We start from the raw sequence: 18,648 nt of genomic DNA, 5'->3' as shown, positions 1-18,648 counted from the left end.
ATACAGCAGCAAGCCCAGCAGCTGATGAACCAAACAAGTCAAGTGCAACTGGGTGGTGCCGCAAACTCTGCTGCATCTGCACAGGTAACCTCCTTTGTGCTTGCTTTTGATGCGTTCATGGAATGGGGTGTGTGGCTTAGGAAATATTGTGAAAGTGACATATTTTCAGTGTCCCATGAGGATGTATAGTAGGCTCCTATTTTGGATGAACTTTGTCAAGCAGCATTCTTTGTAATGCCAAAGTAACTAGAAACTATTTGATTTTGTGTGGACAGAGTACGGAAAAAAAAAAAAAAATGGTTAGCGAACACCGTTCAGCTTGTGTGTATTGGCTGAAGTGAACACTTGCAGTGACGCAAGAGCATTATCCATCGGTGTGCGCTGGCAAACAGAGGTGAATTAGTTTCTTTGGGCGTGGCATGTATTTCGTTCTTCTCTACACTATCATGAGGGTTGTGAGAAGTCTTTTGCAGTTGTTGTTGAAAAGGCTGAAACTCCTGACCTATTGCGAGTTCCTATGAGGTGTGTGATGGTCCGAAATATTGCGCAAGTCGTGAATTATTGGAGTTTGAAAAATCGGTTGGCGATTCTGTTCATGTCGCTATCGAAAGATGGCAGTATTGTGACTGTTTCCATAGAGTGAATGCGTCGCCAGCTAGCTAGCTTGCTTGAGCGGATGGGGGAGCAAACATTTCATCAACTGAACTTTTGAGAGGTTGTAGCTTTTCAGAGAGCCGCCGCGGTGGCTCAGTGGTTATGGTGCTCGGCTGCTGACCCGAAAGACACGGGTTCGATCCCGGCCGCGGCGGTGGAATTTCTTTGGAGGAGAAATTCTAGAGGCCCGTGTACTGTGCGATGTCAGTGCACGTAAAAGAACCCCAGGTGGTCGAAATTTCCGGAGCCCTCCACTGCGCGTCTCTCATAGCCTTAGTCGCTTTGGGACGTTAAACCCCATAAACCATAAACCAAACCAGCTTTTCAGAGAGTTCAGATAAATGACTTCTCCATTGTTTTGATGTTCTTGCTGATATCCGTATCCACATCTTCATCACAGAAAGAGACTGTAGCTGCCACCGCGCAGTTCTGCGAAAAATAAGAGCCCTAGGTTCAGCTTTTCAGGTTTCTTGTAGCCGGCCAGTTTGTTGTCCACAATATTCTCACCATATTGTGCTGTGCTATGTTTTCCAAAATCAAAGCTGCTCTGGGTGCCGGGCTGAAGGAGACTCGGCTAATAGTGTGCTGCACTGAATTGGCGCCTGCGGGTTTGAATTGAATTGCCTTTATTTCGATAAGTGTACAGTTTGTGGGGAATTTGGGGAAAAGTTGCTCACAGCAACTTGACAGGCCTTGAACCGTCTCTGAGGGCAGCAGCGGCAGGCACAGCACTAGTATATGAAGAAAAAGATTCACTGCAAACTCTCTTCCTTTCTCTCGACAGATGTCACAGATGCTGCAGTCGCAGCTGAACTCGACACCAGTGAGCCAGGCCCAAGGGCACCTGCAGCAGCCACAGCAGCCACCACAACAGCAACAGCAGCAGCAACCAGCACAGCAGCAGCAGCAGCAGCAGCAACCGTTGGCACCCCAGCAGACTCCACCGGGCAGCGGCCTGATGCAGCAGCCGTCGCTGCTGGGCCCAGCCTCGACACCCCAGCCTCAGGGCCCACCCAGCCAACAGCCGCCACGAGCCTCGTCGGTGCCCTCGAGCCTCGGGGGCTCGCAGCCGCCAACTCCCTTGGGGGCCCCCGTGCCCGCCCCGCTCCCACCTCCCTCGCAGCAGCTACCTGACCAGATCCTGGCCACTGAGGATCCCGAGGAGTCGTCACGGGGACCTGAGCCCGACCTTTCGCTCACCCTCTCAACTCCCGAAGGGTCGGCAGCAGCGACTCCTGCTCAGGGCAAGAAATCCATCGAGAACTTTGATAGCAGCTCTGGGTAAGCACAGTTCTTGAGACCTCTTGAGACTCTTTGTGCATGGCGCTGTTAGGCAGAAACATGTATTCTCTGTAAGCTTTGTGTAGAGCAGTCCTGCGAAAGGTACCTTAAGGTCTTGTAGGGTACTTTTTTATCATAAGTGTGACTGTGGTGCCTAGGGATGTGCAGACCTTGTGGTTGTTTTATTATAACATGGTCACCTTCCAGTTGCACTTTACCTCTCCCTTTCCTTCCCCTTTCCCCCATGTCTAGTAGCAGGCCAGGGTCATGTACCGTATTTATCCAAATCTAGGTCGATGAGAGTTTTAAAAGCATGAGGTATGAAACTCCTTGGTTGTCTTGGAATCGAGGATTTCGTCGTATTCATGATCGAGCTTTTCGCTTGCACTGCAATGAGGATGGCCTTGGTGGGCCCAAAGAAAGGCTGCCATCCCGAAGTGGAATCGGTACTGGAAGGTTTCATGAAATCGCGGAGGTCAGCAGTACTTACAGTGACCAGTGATCAGCGGCATTCCATGCTTCAGAAGTATAGCTTTGTTGTGTCCGACGCATGACGTGTTTTCTCTTCTCTATAGTGGACCGAAATCAATGAAAGATGGAGGCAAGATGGAGGTGGACTGCAAGCCGGACCTGCGGTCCATAGGCAAAGGAGAAAACCGGTTGGAAGGTCCTGGGGAGAATGGGCTTCCCTCGTTCGGGCCAGTCAAGGAGGAGCCCCTGTCAGTGAAGGAGGAGCCTGTGTCCACTCCAGCCAGCAGCATGGGTGGAGGGGACGCTTCCACTCCTGCAGCCAAGCCTGACATCAAGCCTGTGACTGGCAAGTCAGAGCCTGTTAGCACAGCAGAGTCTTCCTCGTCCGCATCCACGTCTGCTAGCTCACCGCCAAAGCCTAGGTCAAACAAGAAAGGTGCGAGCCCTGCAGAATTCATTTCCTCTTTTTACTACGGCTCCAATGCTCAAATGGTTGCAGTTTGTAGACAAACAAAAGTCGTAGGTTGGTAGGCTAATTCATGAGTGCCCTCATTTTGCCTTACACTCGCATCTGAGGGAATAGTTGTGAGTAGGGCGGTGGGTGAGAAAGATTTTTATGATCAAGCCACCTCTCATTGTGGCGAGCTATGTGCTCTCACAAATAGTGCTATGATGCAACTGAGTTAAAAGCTCCAAAGCTGATTATATTCTCAGGTTTCTGCCCAGTGGAGCACGTTCACAATGGGTAACTCCGGCTTCATGGGAGCCACTTCTATTGTCATGTTTTGTGGTCATGTTTTGTTTCACTTACCGAGCTGCCCGTCCCTGTGAGGGGCCCTGTTGTTTTGGTGGTGCGTGGTGCTGTGTGTTGGCGTCATGCATTTGTTTATAGCATATGTTATATTTTTTTCTCCCCAGTATTCAAACCAGATGAGCTACGGCAAGCTTTGATGCCAACGTTAGAAAAACTGTACAGACAAGATCCTCACTCCCTGCCATTTCGGCAACCTGTGGACCCTCAGCTACTTCAAATTCCCGTGAGTGCTGCTGAGCTCTTGTGCCTCTATTTCGGTGGTTGATTAAAGGGAACTTCCTTTGCGTTCAATTTTTACTTGCTCTTGCTGTCAAATGCTTCCCACTGTTTCACACTGGTACCTCCTTTGCATTTAGAAAAGAGGCGGAGAATGAAAAAGTTCTGCCTTCTCCTTTTAGGACTACTTTGACATTGTCAAAAATCCCATGGATTTGTCTACTATCAAACGGAAACTGGACACTGGCCAGTACCAGGATCCCTGGCAGTATGTGGATGACGTCTGGCTCATGTTTGAGAATGCCTGGCTCTACAACCGCAAGACGTCACGTGTCTACCGCTACTGCACCAAAGTAAGCCAAAAGCATTGCAGAGGCTGTGGTTAGCTTTGTGAGTGAGCGTGGTTGGGGGGGGGGGGGGGTGATGAGCTAGTCTGGACAGATACTCTTAGTGTGCCTGAACAGCATTTCGAGCTAAAATATTTGGTCTGACTAGCTATATGTGTTCTTTGCAGCTGTCTGAAGAATTTGAGCAGGAGATTGACCCTGTCATGCAGTCATTAGGCTACTGTTGTGGCCGCAAGTATGTCTACCAGCCTCAAGTTCTTTGTTGCTTTGGCAAGCAGCTGTGCACCATCCCCCGCGATGCCAAGTACTGGAGTTACCAGAACCGGTAAGCACCTAAGAACCGGTACGCCCTGTCTCGTGCCATCTGTGAGACATTTTAGGCAGTCTTTGACATGGCTTCTACACTTGCGCTGTCGTGCAGGTACACCTACTGCCAAAAGTGCTTTGCGGAAATTCCCGGTGATTCCGTTACCCTTGGAGATGATCCCACGCAGCCTCAGACGTAAGCTTATTTCGATAATCAGTACTTAGTTGAATGAAGTATGTATCCTGCCCCTGTGTCTGTTGCTCTGCTTATTAGTTTAAAATTGGGACTTCATGAGGTGTTTCTGACTTGTGTGGGTTCTTCCTTTTGCAGAACAATTCGGAAGGACCAGTTCGTGGAAATGAAGAACGATCACTTGGAGCTTGAGCCGTGAGTGCCCTTTATGAAGTATTTCCCCAGAGATGTCTGCACTGAAATGGATTGGTTGTCACTGTTTTGAAGCAAATGATGGTGTAATGTAGCTTCTGGGATATGCAGGAATATGCTTTTGGGATGAGGGGATCGGAAGCAAGTTTTCTATTTTTCCACTTAGAGTGATGAAATTTGGTAGACTGGCTTAAAACAGCATCAAACAATCAGGTATAAGGTTTCACAATGACAGCTTCAGTAGGTTCCCTTTTATCGTTGTTTATATGTTGTCCCCATGTTGCTTGCTTGTGGAAAGCCTAGCATGACAAAAAAACGAGCTACAGGTCTGTAAATGCTTTTAATATTTACCGTATTTACTCGCATAATAGGCGCACTTTTTTGCCAGAAAATCTGGCTCAAAGTTCGGGGTGCGCCTATTACGCGGGGTAAAATTTCTGGAAATTTTTCGACTCGCAAAATTGAACACACCGCGTAAACGCACTCGTGTACGGGCCGCACCCCGTTTTCGCGAAGAAAATGTTAAAAAAAAAAGATCCGTGTAAGGGCCGCACCGAAACTTTCCACGACACACGCGGGAATAGCCTTCGGAATGCACACGCCGAGGCCTCCGCGATCGACTCCGGCTGCGCACAACGGGCGCTTGATCGCGGAGGCCACACACGCGCACAGGAGCTTCCAGACGCCGCCCACGGAGGGCGCCCAAGGCCAAGCTCATCATCATCGTTTTCCTCCGCCGCGGGCTTTCGCTCAGCATCTCCAGCTCGTTTTTTTTTTTTTTTTTTCTTTCAAGTGCCGGGATTTGCGGTAGCGCGATAGTTATCGTGGTTTATGGCTTTACCGCGGAGCGTTGATGTTTTAGCTCGACGGGCAAGCACCTTAACAGCTACACGGCTGGGAGTTTGCTCTCGAACGCGGCGAGCGTGCGGCAGGTCGGAAAATACGACGTGGCCGAGAAGTGCGGCAGTTGCGACTGCGGCGTCCCTAAATTTTCGTACGCGACTCCAAGCGCCGAGGTTTTCGTGGGCCTAAGTCGGGAACGTTTCTGGCTGGAGATGAAGCTTTCCAAACAGGCGTTTAAAGTGAGCATCCCTGAAAACTGTGTGCGGCTGTTCTACGCGATGTCGTTGTACGTGCTGTGGATCCGCAGCAGCTGCGACGGCAGCAGCACTAGTAGGGACTAGTAGTCAGTTCAGCAAAAACTTTGTTAAAATAAAGATTGGGAAGCGGGGGGTGGCGAGGCGTCGGCTTGCAATCGTGTAAATACAGTATTGATCACAGTGCCAAGTTCGGGGTGCGCCTATTATGCGCGGAAATAAAAAAAATATGATTTTTCGCGCCCTAACTAGGGGTGCGCCTATTATGCGAGTGAAAATTTGTCTGCTCTTTTTTAAAGGACACAATATGCACCTTCTTTTATGTTTGGAATGCTCTGATTACCATGTAATAAAAACATGCGAGCCTAAATGGTAAATCTGAGACTGTCTTGACGCAGACCACATTTCAGTGATCACAACAAAACAAACAGGGTAAAAATCCATGCACCCATTGCTGTGCTACGCTTTCCACGAACAAGGTATTAAGCTCAAAAGAAACTTTTGAGAAAGCAAGCCCGGAAGTTCTAAGCTAGAACACACTGTCTATGTGTAGGTGCCGACAAATATATTTATTTGGAGCACTTAAAGTTTATCTTTGGGTGAAATATTTCAGCACAGCATAGGAACAGTGTTGGACATGCCAAAAAGCGTATTTTTCAAAAATCGACTTTTCTCGCGATTTTTGCGATCTGATCCCCACATCCCCCCTTAAATATGGCATAGTCTGCATCTGCATAATATTGAGTTGTTACTTGTCTCTTGCCATTTTAGGTGAAAAAAAAAACTACATTCTAGTAAATATGGCATTTAGTCACTCCATAGTAGACTTTTATACCGGTGGACTGAAAGCTTGATTTGAATTTGAGTAAAATTTGTTTTGGTAGTTAATTCTTTCTTATGAAAGGGTAGGGAACATAATTTTGTTTAGTCAGTAGTGTATGGCTGAGTGCCTTGGGTGATGTGATGTCAGGGAGGCGAAATATTGTTAGACTACAATGAGGTGGTGGTTGTGTGCAGGTTTGTGGAATGCCTTGACTGCGGCCGCAAGTTGCACCAAGTGTGCGTGCTGCACTTCGACGCCATCTGGCCTGAAGGGTGAGTGGGACGCTCTCTTTTTATGTGTGTGTTTTCAGGGCTGCCCATCTGCAGCACAGTTGCAGGAGCATGGCTTTGTGTTTTGCTATTTGACTTGTGCAGTCTAGATTTGAAGTTCTCGGTGCTGGGACTAACTGGTTGTGGTGCTCGAATAAGTGTGAATTTCTAAGAGGGAACAGGAAGTGGAAAAAGTGCGAGAGCAGCTTGTAGCACTAGGGGACAGAACATGGCACCACTGTTAACGCTTCTCTCCTAGCGGAGCTGCCTGATTAGTATGCGGCCTGTTGCATCGATTTGGGTAATTATTGATGGAGGTGCCAAAAGGGGCCCCTAGCCGTTCCTTCGTCAATCCGCCTTTTTCATACGGCCGCTGTGTGCATGCACGCCTCACGTCCTCCAGCTGCACTGGTTGAAAACAAACCAAAACAAATTTTCATCATTCCCCAGAGAGCGCCACATCTTGTGTAAAGGGTTGAAAGCGCCTTGGAGACTTTGGGGGTGCCTTAGCGCTGGTGTCCACCAAGCGAATTTTTCTCATCCCAGAGTGGAGCAGGAGTGGTGAATAAATTGTGCGAAGTTTAGCTTTTTGCTGTTTGCTTCTGTCTGGATTATCCCCTCTCTGCCTAGATATCTTGAACACATGCGCTGGTGAGAGGGTGGGTTAGGCTGGAATGTGGTCCTTTACCCACTGGGTGCATTTTTATGGCATGGCGATGGCACAGAGGAGCTTTAACAAAGGATGGGAGCCTTGGTTCTCACTTGCTGCTTGCAAGTGCTGCACACTGTGCAGGACTGCATGACTTGGCTGTGATGTGCACAGTGGCGGATTCTAGCCATTCAATGTTATACTTTGCCAACCCAGGGGAGGCTGGGGGTTCCTCTAAGAAAAGCCATGGGCCAGTGGACACTTCTAATGGCGTCGGGTATATCGATGTATTTAATATTTTGTCTTCCCGATTTTTTACAGCTTTACCTGTGATAACTGCCTGAAGCAAAAGGGGAAGAAACGGAAGGAAAACAAGTTCACCGCAAAGCGTGAGTGTTCCCCATCGTTTTGTGTAGCAGCAGTGTTATTGTATTGTCACGTTCGACGACGGACTCGCACGTAGTACAAGTTCACAGCCCTTTATTTACACCATCCACACCACACCACATCGTTCTCCACACTCCCACGCTCGTCCCCCTCAGTCCCCTGGCTCCCGCCGGCTCCCTTGCCGCGCGCGCCCTCTGGTTCTTGCTTCCGAAACCACAGCTCTCCACCCGGCCTCCGAGACCCGCGATCCACGCTGGCCTCCGAGATCCGCGAAACACATGCCGGCACTCACTCCTCACAGCTCTCCCCCCCCTTGAATCGTGAAGCCAGGTCGGAGGAGAAAAGCACTGGTTCGTGGTAGAGGGCCAACTGATCGGCGTGGGCGATAGTTCGGCGATGTCCCGTGGCAGGATCGCTCAGAACGAAGTCATTGTCTCCCACCCGCTTGACCACACGGTAAGGTCCATCTCGCCGTGGTGCCAATTTGGCCGAAACGCCTTTGGCCGCATCACTCAAGGTGTGAGTATCCAATAGCACAAGATCACCCTCCTTGATGGTTGTTGGCTGCCGATGACGGTCATAGCTTGACTTCTGGGTTCGCCAAGCAGCTGCTTGGTGCTTCTGAGCATATCCGAGGGCTTCTCCAAGGCACTGCCGGAGTTCAGCAGCCAGGGCATGGTGCGCTGCTTCCGGGGGCTCTGTGTCCTCTTTGTCCCCCTTGGGTTCCCAAGGAGTACGCAACTCGCGGCCATAACAAAGCAATGACGGAGTATATCCCGTGACAACACTCTCTGCAGTACGCATGGCGAGGCCAATCTCTGGTATATGTTGGTCCCAATCTTTGTGGTTAGTGCAGTATGCCCGCAAGCACTGCTTAATCGTGCCATTGTGACGCTCAACCATTTGGCCAGCCGGTCGGTATGGGACTGTATGCCGATCTTTAATCCCCCAGCGCTTTAAAAGATTTCGCCATAGTGTGCTAACAAAGGGCTTGCCATTGTCACTGGTGATGGCCAAAGGTGTGCCATGGTGGCAGAAGATTTCCACCATGCACTGCAATATTTTTCCACTGGTGGCTGCTCGGAGAGGGAACAGTTCTGGGAATTTCGTGAACTTGTCGATCACCACCAGCAAGTATTTATGTCCCCGGGGTGTAGATGGCAAGGGCCCTATGATGTCTACGCTAAGCTCCTCCATGGGTGCTGTTGCCCACTGGCTGTTCATCAGGCCCTCAGGCCTCCTGCGCCGAGCTTTTGTGCGCTGACATACACCACAGCCCCGCACATACTTGGATATGTCTGCTCGCATACCCAGCCAGACAAACCGTGCCGCAACACGCCTCAATGTTTTGAAAAATCCGGCGTGGGCTGCAGTGGGGTGGTCGTGCGCCATTTTCAACGCAAGGTGCCTGAGGTGGGATGGTAGCCATGGTACCTTATTGTTGCCTCTTTGCTGAACAAGCAGTCCACTCCGCTCCAGCTCTGTAGTTTCTGCCAGATCGTGAAAAAGGCGGTGATCCGGGTCTGAACTTGGGAGCCTGGCCCCCTGGACAACAGTTTTCAGTTTTGAGAGATGGCCATCGCGAGCCTGCTCTTTTACGAGCTGTACTGTGTCACTCAAGAGAGTTGTATCCTCCTCCAAGGCAGCTGCAACTTGTTCCAATGTAATTTTTCCTTCGGGTTCTGGTGCAGCGATAGGAAACAATCGTTCATGTAGGCCGTCACTTGGGTGGTCTTCACACTGGAGGGGTGCTCTACTCAAGGCATCTGCAGGTATATTTGCCAGTCCTCGCCTGTGCTTGATTCGACAATTGAAGCCCTGCAGCCGGAGAACCCAACGCTTGACCCTAGGTGAAGCTTGGTCGGTGCTAAACATCCAGGATAGAGATGAATGATCACAATGCACCTCGAACTCTGTAAATTCAAGATATGGCCTGAATTTGTCGACTGCCCACACCACTGCAAGGCATTCCCACTCCTGGACCGTATAATGGCTTTCAGCCTCTGTGAGGACCCTGCTAATGAAGGAAACAGGCTGCAGTCCCTCAGAGTTGGCCTGCAGTAGCACCGCCGCAATGCCAATGCCGCTTGCATCCGTCTCAACGACAAAGGGTCGATTCAGGTCTGGGAGGCTTATAACCACGTCCCCGGCCAAGGACTGCTTGAGTGCAGTGAAAGCCTGCTCTTGGTGCTCTTCCCACCGCCATGGCTCATTTTTCTTCAAAAGGGCCGTGAGTGGACGCGCTGTCAGTGAGAAGTGTGGTATGAAACTGCGGTAATAACCAGCAAGTCCCAGGAAGGCCTGCAACTGTTTTACTGTGCCAGGTCTTGGGTAGTGCAGCACTGCGCGCACTTTCTCTTCATCCGGTCTGCACTGCCCAGGAGAGGTGATGTGGCCCAAGAACTTAAGCGACTGACGACAAACCTGTATTTTGCCTGGGTTAATCGTAAGGCCAGCCCTGTCAATGCGCTGAAGCACTTCCCTCACATGTTCAGCGTGACTCTCAAGTGTCTCTGAGTAGACGAGAACATCATCCAGGAACGCCATAGCAAAGTGATGATTGATTCCCTGAAGCACTCGGTCCATCAAGGTCTGGAAAGTTGCCGGGCCGCCTGCCACCCCGAAGGGCATCCTTGTGAACTCGAATGTACCTTGATGGCAGATGAAGGCTGTTTTTGCTATGTCAGCGTCCGACACAGGAATCTGGAAAAATCCCTGGGAGAGATCAAAGCTTGAGAACCACTTCGCGCGGCCCAATTGCGCCAGCAGCCAGTCTGTTCGAGGCATCGGGTAGGCAGGTATCTTGGTGCGAGCGTTCAGTGGCCGGTAGTCCACTGCAAGTCGGTAACCTCCAGACTTCTTGGCAACGAGCACAGGAGCGCTGGTCCAGGGGCTAGTGCTATGTCTTATAAGGCCCTGCTCTAGGAGGTCATGGACACACCCATCAATGATCTTTTGCTTTTTGGCATTTACTGGACGCAGTTTACACCTCACCGGTGCGCTATCCCCAGTGTCAATGCAGTGCTGAGCGAGGGTGGTACATCCAGGCCTTGCAGTAAACAAATGGCAGAAGTCCTCGAGCACCTTTTTCACGGTTGGTGGTGGCTCATTTGCAATCCTTGCGCTCGGAACCACAAGTACTTCTTCGAAGAGGTTGTGTAGATAATAAGACTCGTCGTCTTCCTCCATCACCATTGCCGTTGCCGGATCCTTGCTGCGCTTCGCGAATGGCACGATACACTGTGGGTCGGTTCCAACAGTCCAGCCGCCCAGCGCTACATGTAGCGATATGCCTGTCGCAGTCAAAAAGTCTCTGCCAAGCACAATGTCCCGGCACAGATCTGGCACACACAGGAAGCGCTGGTTGCGGTGGCCAGTGGTCCACACTATCTTGCATTTTAGGGAAGTAGTGGACTGCGACCAACCTGTTGCCAGGCGGAGTGCTCGTTCCTGTGTCCTGAGTTTGGCGCCCGCTTCCTCTGCCGCCCTCGTTGCCGGCGCTCCCAGCAAGCTCACACTTGAGCCTGTGTCCAGCAAGGCCTGGAATGTAGTCTGCCCGATCCGCACTTCCAGAAGAGGCTCTTTGCTGCCGGCCAAGGCCGCTACCCGCGGCGCAGTCGCGCAGGTGCTCGCCGGAGAAGCACCTACCCTCTCCCGTTTCCCGAGCACTGGGAGCGGAAATGTCCGATTCCGTTGCACCGGTAGCAGCGGGGCGGGCCACTTCGCCGACCTGTAGGGCACTCGCGGGCTAGGTGACCGGCGCCTCCGCAGCGATGGCAGGTAAATTCCCTGGAGTCGAGCGCTTGATATCCTTGCGCTTGGTATCCTTGCAGCTGTGGCGGCGCCGGAGGACGCGGCCCGGTAGCGGGTAATCTGTGCAATTGGTCTCGATGGTACGATGGCTGTATCGCCGCAGGATGCAACGGCCAGTTGGGCGCCGCCAACTGATACTGGAACGGCGCGGCTGCCGCCGCCACCATAGCGGTGGGTTGCGCTCCAGGCAGGCCAGTTGCATTTATAGCCGGATGGAAGGCTAGGTCTCTCGCCACTTGGTCGGCCGGAGGCGGTGGTGGCCTGTACTGCAAGCGCCTCCAATAACGCTGCATGAGGCCGTCGGCAGCCTTTGCCAACTCCGCGAGGTTGGCAAATTCTTTTCCTTCCACCAAGTCTTGGAGCTGCGGGTGCATTTGCCGCAACACGCGGTCCACCTTTTCCGACTCCGGCACTTCGCCGCCAATCCGGTCATAGTAGGCAGCGATCGTGTAGATGAATTCCTTTAAATTTTCTTCCGGGTGCTGCGTGCGGAGCTCAAGTTCTTGCTTTAAGCGACGCTTCGCGTCAATGGAGGAGAATTCCGCAACGAAGGCGGTGGTGAATGCCTCCCAAGACGCAAATGGGCTCACAAAGCGCCACCACAACTTCGCGCTGCTCTCCAGCACAGCAGGCACGATGTGAGTAAGCCTTTTGTCGGCGGCGACGCCGGAGACGAGGCAAAACGTTTCCAGCCGGTCCAAAAACTCCTCGGGAGACTGGGCGTCGTTGAATCCCGTGTATTTTGGGAGCTGCCCGGAGGAGCGCGGAGCGCAGTCCACCGCCGGTGGAACCACCATCGTCGTCGCCGCAGTCACGGAGCCGGCCGGCGCTGCCTCCGCCGCCATTAGCCTTTGTCGGACGGCCGCCGCGATTTGCTCACGTTGTATGGCGGAGCCGTTGGTTTGCCCCAGAAGATGTTGCAGCAGCGCTTCAGGAACATCCACAGGGTCTCTGTCTATATTCATGCCAATCCCGGACGAGCCCCCACTTGTCACGTTCGACGACGGACTCGCACGTAGTACAAGTTCACAGCCCTTTATTTACACCATCCACACCACACCACATCGTTCTCCACACTCCCACGCTCGTCCCCCTCAGTCCCCTGGCTCCCGCCGGCTCCCTTGCCGCGCGCGCCCTCTGGTTCTTGCTTCCGAAACCACAGCTCTCCACCCGGCCTCCGAGACCCGCGATCCACGCTGGCCTCCGAGATCCGCGAAACACATGCCGGCACTCACTCCTCACAGTATGAAGTAGCAGGGAACTTGAGTAATGGGAAAGCTTGCATGTAGTCGGGGATAATGTGTGTTTAAAGAGAGAAGGAAATGCTTCAGTTTAGGCAGCTCTGCATTCGCTTTTACTTGATGCAAACTTTTCTGCTGAAACCTTACCTGTACGTAGTAGCATGGAGTAAAACTTCATTCCTATTTTGATGTTTCGAACTGGAGTCTGTATCGAACAGTTCAAGTGTCTCTTGGTTGTTCTGCCTAGAAATGCAAGGGACAGCCGCTGCGGCAACTCGGTGGTTATGGCACTCGGCTGCTGACCGAAAAGATGCGGGTTCGATTCCAGCCGCGTTGGATCGAATTTCTGTGGAGGCAGAATTATAGAGGCCCATGTACTGTGTGATGTCAGTGCAGGTCAAAGAACTCCAGGTGGTTAAAATTTCCAGAGCCCTTTACTACAGCATCCCTCATAGCCCGAGTCGCTTTGGGAAGTTAAACCCCCGTAAACCTAACCAAAAGTTAAAGGGTGCTCTTTGCTTTTTTTTTTTGCATTCTAATTTGACACTTCCTACACATTAAACAATATAAACACACCTTTTACTGATATGGGGCGCATTTTTCCCTATCACAGCCCCCATATTACTGCATTTGTTATTGCTATTGTTGTTGCTTCTTCATCCTTGTTGAGCAGACATTTTGGGAGTTTCTTGCATATTAGAATAATCTTGTAATCATTCAAATCTGGATCACATAGCTCAATTACTTAGCTCACTGAAAAGAATGATTGGTACTTTTACACCACCTTGACCATGCAAATTTGATCAAACATCTTTCAAGGCACATTGCAGTCATTACTTGAATTCGGTGGTTTGGAAGTTTTAGTGTTCATGGTTGTTTGATTGTTTATCGTTGCACACTGCACACTGTCTAAATGCTTTGGTTGTGCTGCTGCTGTTTCAGGTTTGCCAACGTGCAAGCTGGCCAACTTCATTGAAAATAGGGTGAATTGCTACTTGAAGAAGAAGGAATCTGGGGCGGGTGAAGTCACGATCAGGGTCGTGGCATGTACAGAGAAGCTGGTGGAAGTGAAACCAGGCATGAAGAACCGGTGAGTTTTTTGCTACTGGCTCTTCTGTTAGCATGCTTCCTCTCTGGCTACGAAGAAAATTTTGGCAGTACAAAAAGATATCTTCTTTTGTTGTTGTTGAAACTGGTAAACATTGAATGTACAGTTGCCGACTAATTTTTCGGACATTGTGGAATCCGGACCTAATTATTGAACAGTCCAAAAAAACCTTGCAAAATAAAAAAAAAACCACTTTTCTTTCAGAAACTGACTGTAAGAATTAAAAACTTCGCAATGCTTTTGTCATGCCGTTAATGACTGCACGCATCACTTGAAGCCCGGAAGTCCGTTTCTGGGGGCAGTGACAGTCTCAGAGACGGAGAGCAAACCCATGGGAAGGAGCGGGCACCTCCGAATGAGTGCACCCCCCACTCGCTGCTTCATTCTGCCTTGCACCGCGAGTGATGGAGAATGTCGCACACACAGCAGCCGACCCATTTTCAACGAGATCGCGGGCTGTTCGTTGTCGACCACCATGTGGCACCAAAGGACGTGCTATTGCCTTGAGTTGCAACGATAAACAACAAATAGCTCAGTGCATTCAAACCTGTTCATCTTAGTGGCAACGAACCTGTTGATTATGAAAGCGATGCCCAGTTGCGTCTATATTAGGCCGAAAAAAAAAAAAAAAACAGGCTGTCAGTCAAAAAACAACCTCCACAGTATTATCGCTGGAGTCTGTGGAGTCTGGAAATATCGGTCATGAATATGTATGCTTTCTTGTGCGGTGCGTGATGGTTCCTCAACAGTGTCTGAAATATAGCTCAAGCGCGAATTATTGCAGCTGAAAAATCGTTTTGGCTATTGTAATCGATCAGTCGAGAAGTCCGCGAACATAAAAAAAAAAGCACTGTAATGTGAAAAACCGACATAGAAATCACAAACGTCGCTGTTACCCGCGTTTTGTTTGCAAGAGGTAATACTACATTGTATTCAGACCAGAGTCAAGCTTTCGTCATGTCATGTCCGCACTTCCTTGCATCGCCAAGGCTGCGGGACGCGGCCTTGGGTCACGCCGTGAACTTGTTGCGATGCATGCCTCGTGCTGCGCTGCTCTACATGGCTGCACGAGGTGAACAGTGTGGGGCAAGTATGGTTGCTTGCAAAGACCAGGGGAGGGAACCTGCTGGAAGAAACGAGATGAAGCGATCGCCTCTAGTGGCACCCCCACCCCCATGTTTCCACATCTGCCCAGCTCCGCAAGTGGTGCCGTTACTCTGTGGCAGATTCTTTCGCTGTCCCAGTTTCGGCACAGCCGTGTGCTGTTCTTTCTATGCCATGCTGATGACAGCGAAGAGCATACCTTGGAGCGGCAGCGATGAGGAACGAATAGCCAAGCCTGTGCATGTCAGTTGGGTAGACTGTCTTCATTTAAATTCAAGATGGCGCTTCTCACAGCTGTGAAGGGCCGGTTGTTTGTGATGGGGATTCCCGCTCGTGTGTATCATGGGTAAAAAGAATGAACTTCGGTCGAGAAAATGGTCTCCACACCATTGCCGGCATCTGATACAGTCTGAAAAATCTAACTTGCACACTTCATATTGTCCGAAACATAGTTTGTGAATATGTACACGTTCCCATGGGTTTCGACGGTCACTCGGGAAAGTCCAAAATATCTGTTGGCTACTGTAACTTAAGCCTCGGGAAATAGGGGGGTAGTGAGGAGACATTTTGCGATTCTGTTTTCCTCCTCGCCTCTGAGCATGCAGTGTGCGAGGTACAGTAGCCGACTGATTTTTCAGACCAATAATTCTTACTTGCATGACATTTTGGGCTTTATTCAAGAGCCATTGCGCATCTTTTAGGAACATGTACACTCCCCGTCAAAAGTAAATAGAAGGCAACTTTGTAAGAAAAATTGAATTTCTTTAAATCTAAAGCATAATGGTCCATGTTTGTTGGTGCACAGTGCAATTCGCACAATCACAATTAGGCTGCACATATGTATTCAAGGATGCATGAATTGGGGAGGCAGTGATTAAATTTTTTTAATATTGCCATCCATTTACTTCTGACGGCACCTGTACATATTCGAGACCGATATTTCTCCCTTGGTGCACTCAGAAACTTGGATTTTTTAGTCTAACACCCCTTTCAAGCGCAGTGTGCGAAATAAAATGCATTATATAGTGTCAGTTGCTGAAAGTGCACTCGCTGAAGTTCGCACCCAGTGTGTTCCCAGGAACACACTTTGAGAGCCAAGTATGTAGCCTTGACAGCAGTGATTTTTTGGGCATAAAATATAATTTATAACAAAATGCACATACAAGTTGACTTTATCCATTATATATATTTTCATTTTTTATGTGATATACTGCTCTAAACGAGCATAATTCTGAAGGTTACGCTTGGGGATCGGCATTTCTGAAAATTTTGTTTTTAGTCAACTGCCACTTTCGTACCCACAAGCGCACTCTGCTTTCTTGTTTAGCACTGTAGTGTAAAGTGCACTCCCCGTAAGTGCACTTTATTTTGCACGCTTCACATGCGCATAATATAGATGTCAGAAGGACTGCACGGCGTCTAAAAGATTGATTTCTGTCCTGGCAGATGTGAGCGATCATTGCTGCCACAACAAGCCAACTCATTACCACTGTGGAAAGTGCCATCTTGGAATTTTCAAACAGATCAGTCAGGATTGCCTTGGATAAGCTTGGAAGGTTTTTGTGGCTCATTGCTGCCACTTGATTTAATGGTCCACGGTTTGTAATGGGTAACCATCGTTAATGCGGCTCCGACACTATTCATGGTGCAGGCAGGATCGAGGTGGAAAGAAAGAGAATGGAGGGAGGTGAGGATTAGAGGTGCTCACTCCTCACAGGGCCTATGGAAACTGATGCTGTCCTCGCCTTGTGTGGTGAGGGGCATGCATTGTGTTGTGGCACGCGGGTGCAGAATTCGCTCATGACATGCTTTGTGGCATGGCAGCTTCATACATTTTGGTACCTATGATTTGAGGTGTGCTGCGGACAAGTGCAACATGGACATGAGAAAAGCTGAAGTCCGCCTAAAATACAGCCTGATATTGTCGCTTACAAGTGGAACATGGAAAATTGCGAAAAATCAAGATTTTTCAAGTACGTTGTTCACTGCAAAGTGATTTAATGTTTTAGGTTTGCGGATTTCTCAGACTGTTCAATTATTTGGACTGTTTTATGGGTCCCGTCGAGTGTGAATAATCAGTCGGCAGCTGTATTACAATGGGGTTTTAAAGTGCCGTGCTCTCCGTGCTATTAGCACTCTATTGTGAATGTCTCACGGCACTTGGAAAGTTTTGCTGTGGGGCAGCAAAATTTAGTCTCTCGAAGTTCATGTTATGGCTTGCTTGCTTCCTGCCTGCACTTCATTGGAACCCCTATTGCTGTATTGTTTTGAAATTAAGCTAGACATGCTGTTGGGGAGTAGGCTGAACGAAAAGTATGCTGTTTGCAGGGTTAATTTTTGCATTGCGTTCTTTTTCACGCAGATATGTGGATACAGGGCACTGGCCAGAGCAGTTCCCATACCGTGCCAAGGCACTGTTTGCCTTTGAGGAGATTGACGGCGTTGACACGTGCTTCTTTGGAATGCATGTACAAGAGTATGGCTCGGAGTGTCATCCGCCCAACACCCGTCGTGTGTACATAGCTTACCTGGACAGTGTGCATTTCTTTCGGCCCAAGCGGTTTCGCACCGCTGTCTACCACGAGATTCTCCTGGGCTACCTCGACTATGTCAAGCAACTTGGGTAAGTTTTATGGCGTTTTTACTAGTTGGTGGATGTTGGTTTGATTCAGACTCCACCGAACTTGCTGACTGGTTGTGGGTCACTGACTAGACATATGCTCGTACTTAGTATGAAACACTATGAAACGCTTTGCCTGATGTGACTAAAGATGAGTTCAAATCCGATCTTTGTGATATATTACTTGTATTAGTAGAGCATGGGATGTTGCTCACTGTATTTTTGATGTGTGCATAATGGGAAGGTGAGAATCAATGACGCTGAACATGTACACACATATACAAGATGTCTTGCATCATCACGATAGTCTCACGTTACCCTGTGCAAGTTATCATAATAGCAATTTCCCGTGTACTGTGCGATGTCAGTGCACGTTAAAGAACCCCAGGTGGTCGAAATTTCCGGAGCCCTTCACTACGGCGTCCCTCATAGCCTAAGTCGCTTTGGGATGTTAAGCTCCATAAACCATAAACCATCAATTTCCTGATAGAGGTGCGGAGTACTACAACTATACAGGCCTGCATGATTGCTGCATTGGTACAAAAATGTGTAGCTGTGAAATAAAGGATTGCTTGGCACTCATCATCATGACCAGCCCGGACTATGCCCAGTGCAGGGCAAAGGCTTCTCCCATGTCTCTCCAGTTAACCCTGTCCTTTGCCAGCTGCAGTGCTGAATGTTATTAAATTGTGAAGAGTGCTAACACCAGTTACAGTTATGCCTTATGTGCCTTCTACAGTGCACATAGGCTAGTTAGGCCATTTGCTTGGCTGTATGTAATGTTCAAGCGAGTAGAGTGTGAAAAAAAAACTTGTACTTTATAACATCATTTAGTTAATCCTCCTCTCCACCTAGTCTGCTTCTGCCCACACAACCCACTCACTGGTCACAATGCCACAAAAGTGTGCTTTTGCAGTAACTTGGGCTATAGTGGTAACGCAGAGAAAAGCCTCCACTCGGCTTGCAGGTGAGGCCCGTGCGTTTCCTCCAGTGCCCTTGGTACCACCGTGTCTTAGTGTGTTGAAGCCGTGTAAGTGTTATTATGTTAGTGACTTCAAAATTG

At 49.6% G+C, this 18,648-nt stretch overlaps 1 protein-coding gene across 2 annotated transcripts in view; it reads left to right on the top strand.

The window, feature by feature from the left end:
• The window catches only part of nej (CREB binding protein nejire), a 53,794-nt gene that overhangs the window by 28,860 nt on the left and 6,286 nt on the right, over nucleotides 1–18,648 (top strand). For both annotated transcript variants that reach the window (XM_089566726.1, XM_089566727.1), the window contains 12 exons: nucleotides 1–84; nucleotides 1,439–1,935; nucleotides 2,511–2,842; nucleotides 3,325–3,443; nucleotides 3,619–3,789; nucleotides 3,951–4,108; nucleotides 4,205–4,285; nucleotides 4,421–4,477; nucleotides 6,589–6,666; nucleotides 7,634–7,701; nucleotides 13,696–13,843; nucleotides 17,328–17,588. In XM_089566726.1, the coding sequence (XP_089422852.1) occupies nucleotides 1–84; nucleotides 1,439–1,935; nucleotides 2,511–2,842; nucleotides 3,325–3,443; nucleotides 3,619–3,789; nucleotides 3,951–4,108; nucleotides 4,205–4,285; nucleotides 4,421–4,477; nucleotides 6,589–6,666; nucleotides 7,634–7,701; nucleotides 13,696–13,843; nucleotides 17,328–17,588 (2,054 nt within the window). The remainder of the gene's footprint in view (nucleotides 85–1,438; nucleotides 1,936–2,510; nucleotides 2,843–3,324; nucleotides 3,444–3,618; nucleotides 3,790–3,950; nucleotides 4,109–4,204; nucleotides 4,286–4,420; nucleotides 4,478–6,588; nucleotides 6,667–7,633; nucleotides 7,702–13,695; nucleotides 13,844–17,327; nucleotides 17,589–18,648) is intronic.

This window comes from Amblyomma mixtum, chromosome 1 (genome assembly GCF_055824585.1).
Source record: "Amblyomma mixtum isolate Tamu chromosome 1, ASM5582458v1, whole genome shotgun sequence".
NCBI lineage: Eukaryota > Metazoa > Arthropoda > Arachnida > Ixodida > Ixodidae > Amblyomma > Amblyomma mixtum.
Note: the sequence above shows the minus strand (reverse complement) of the source record. Positions and strands in the feature narration are given on the sequence as shown.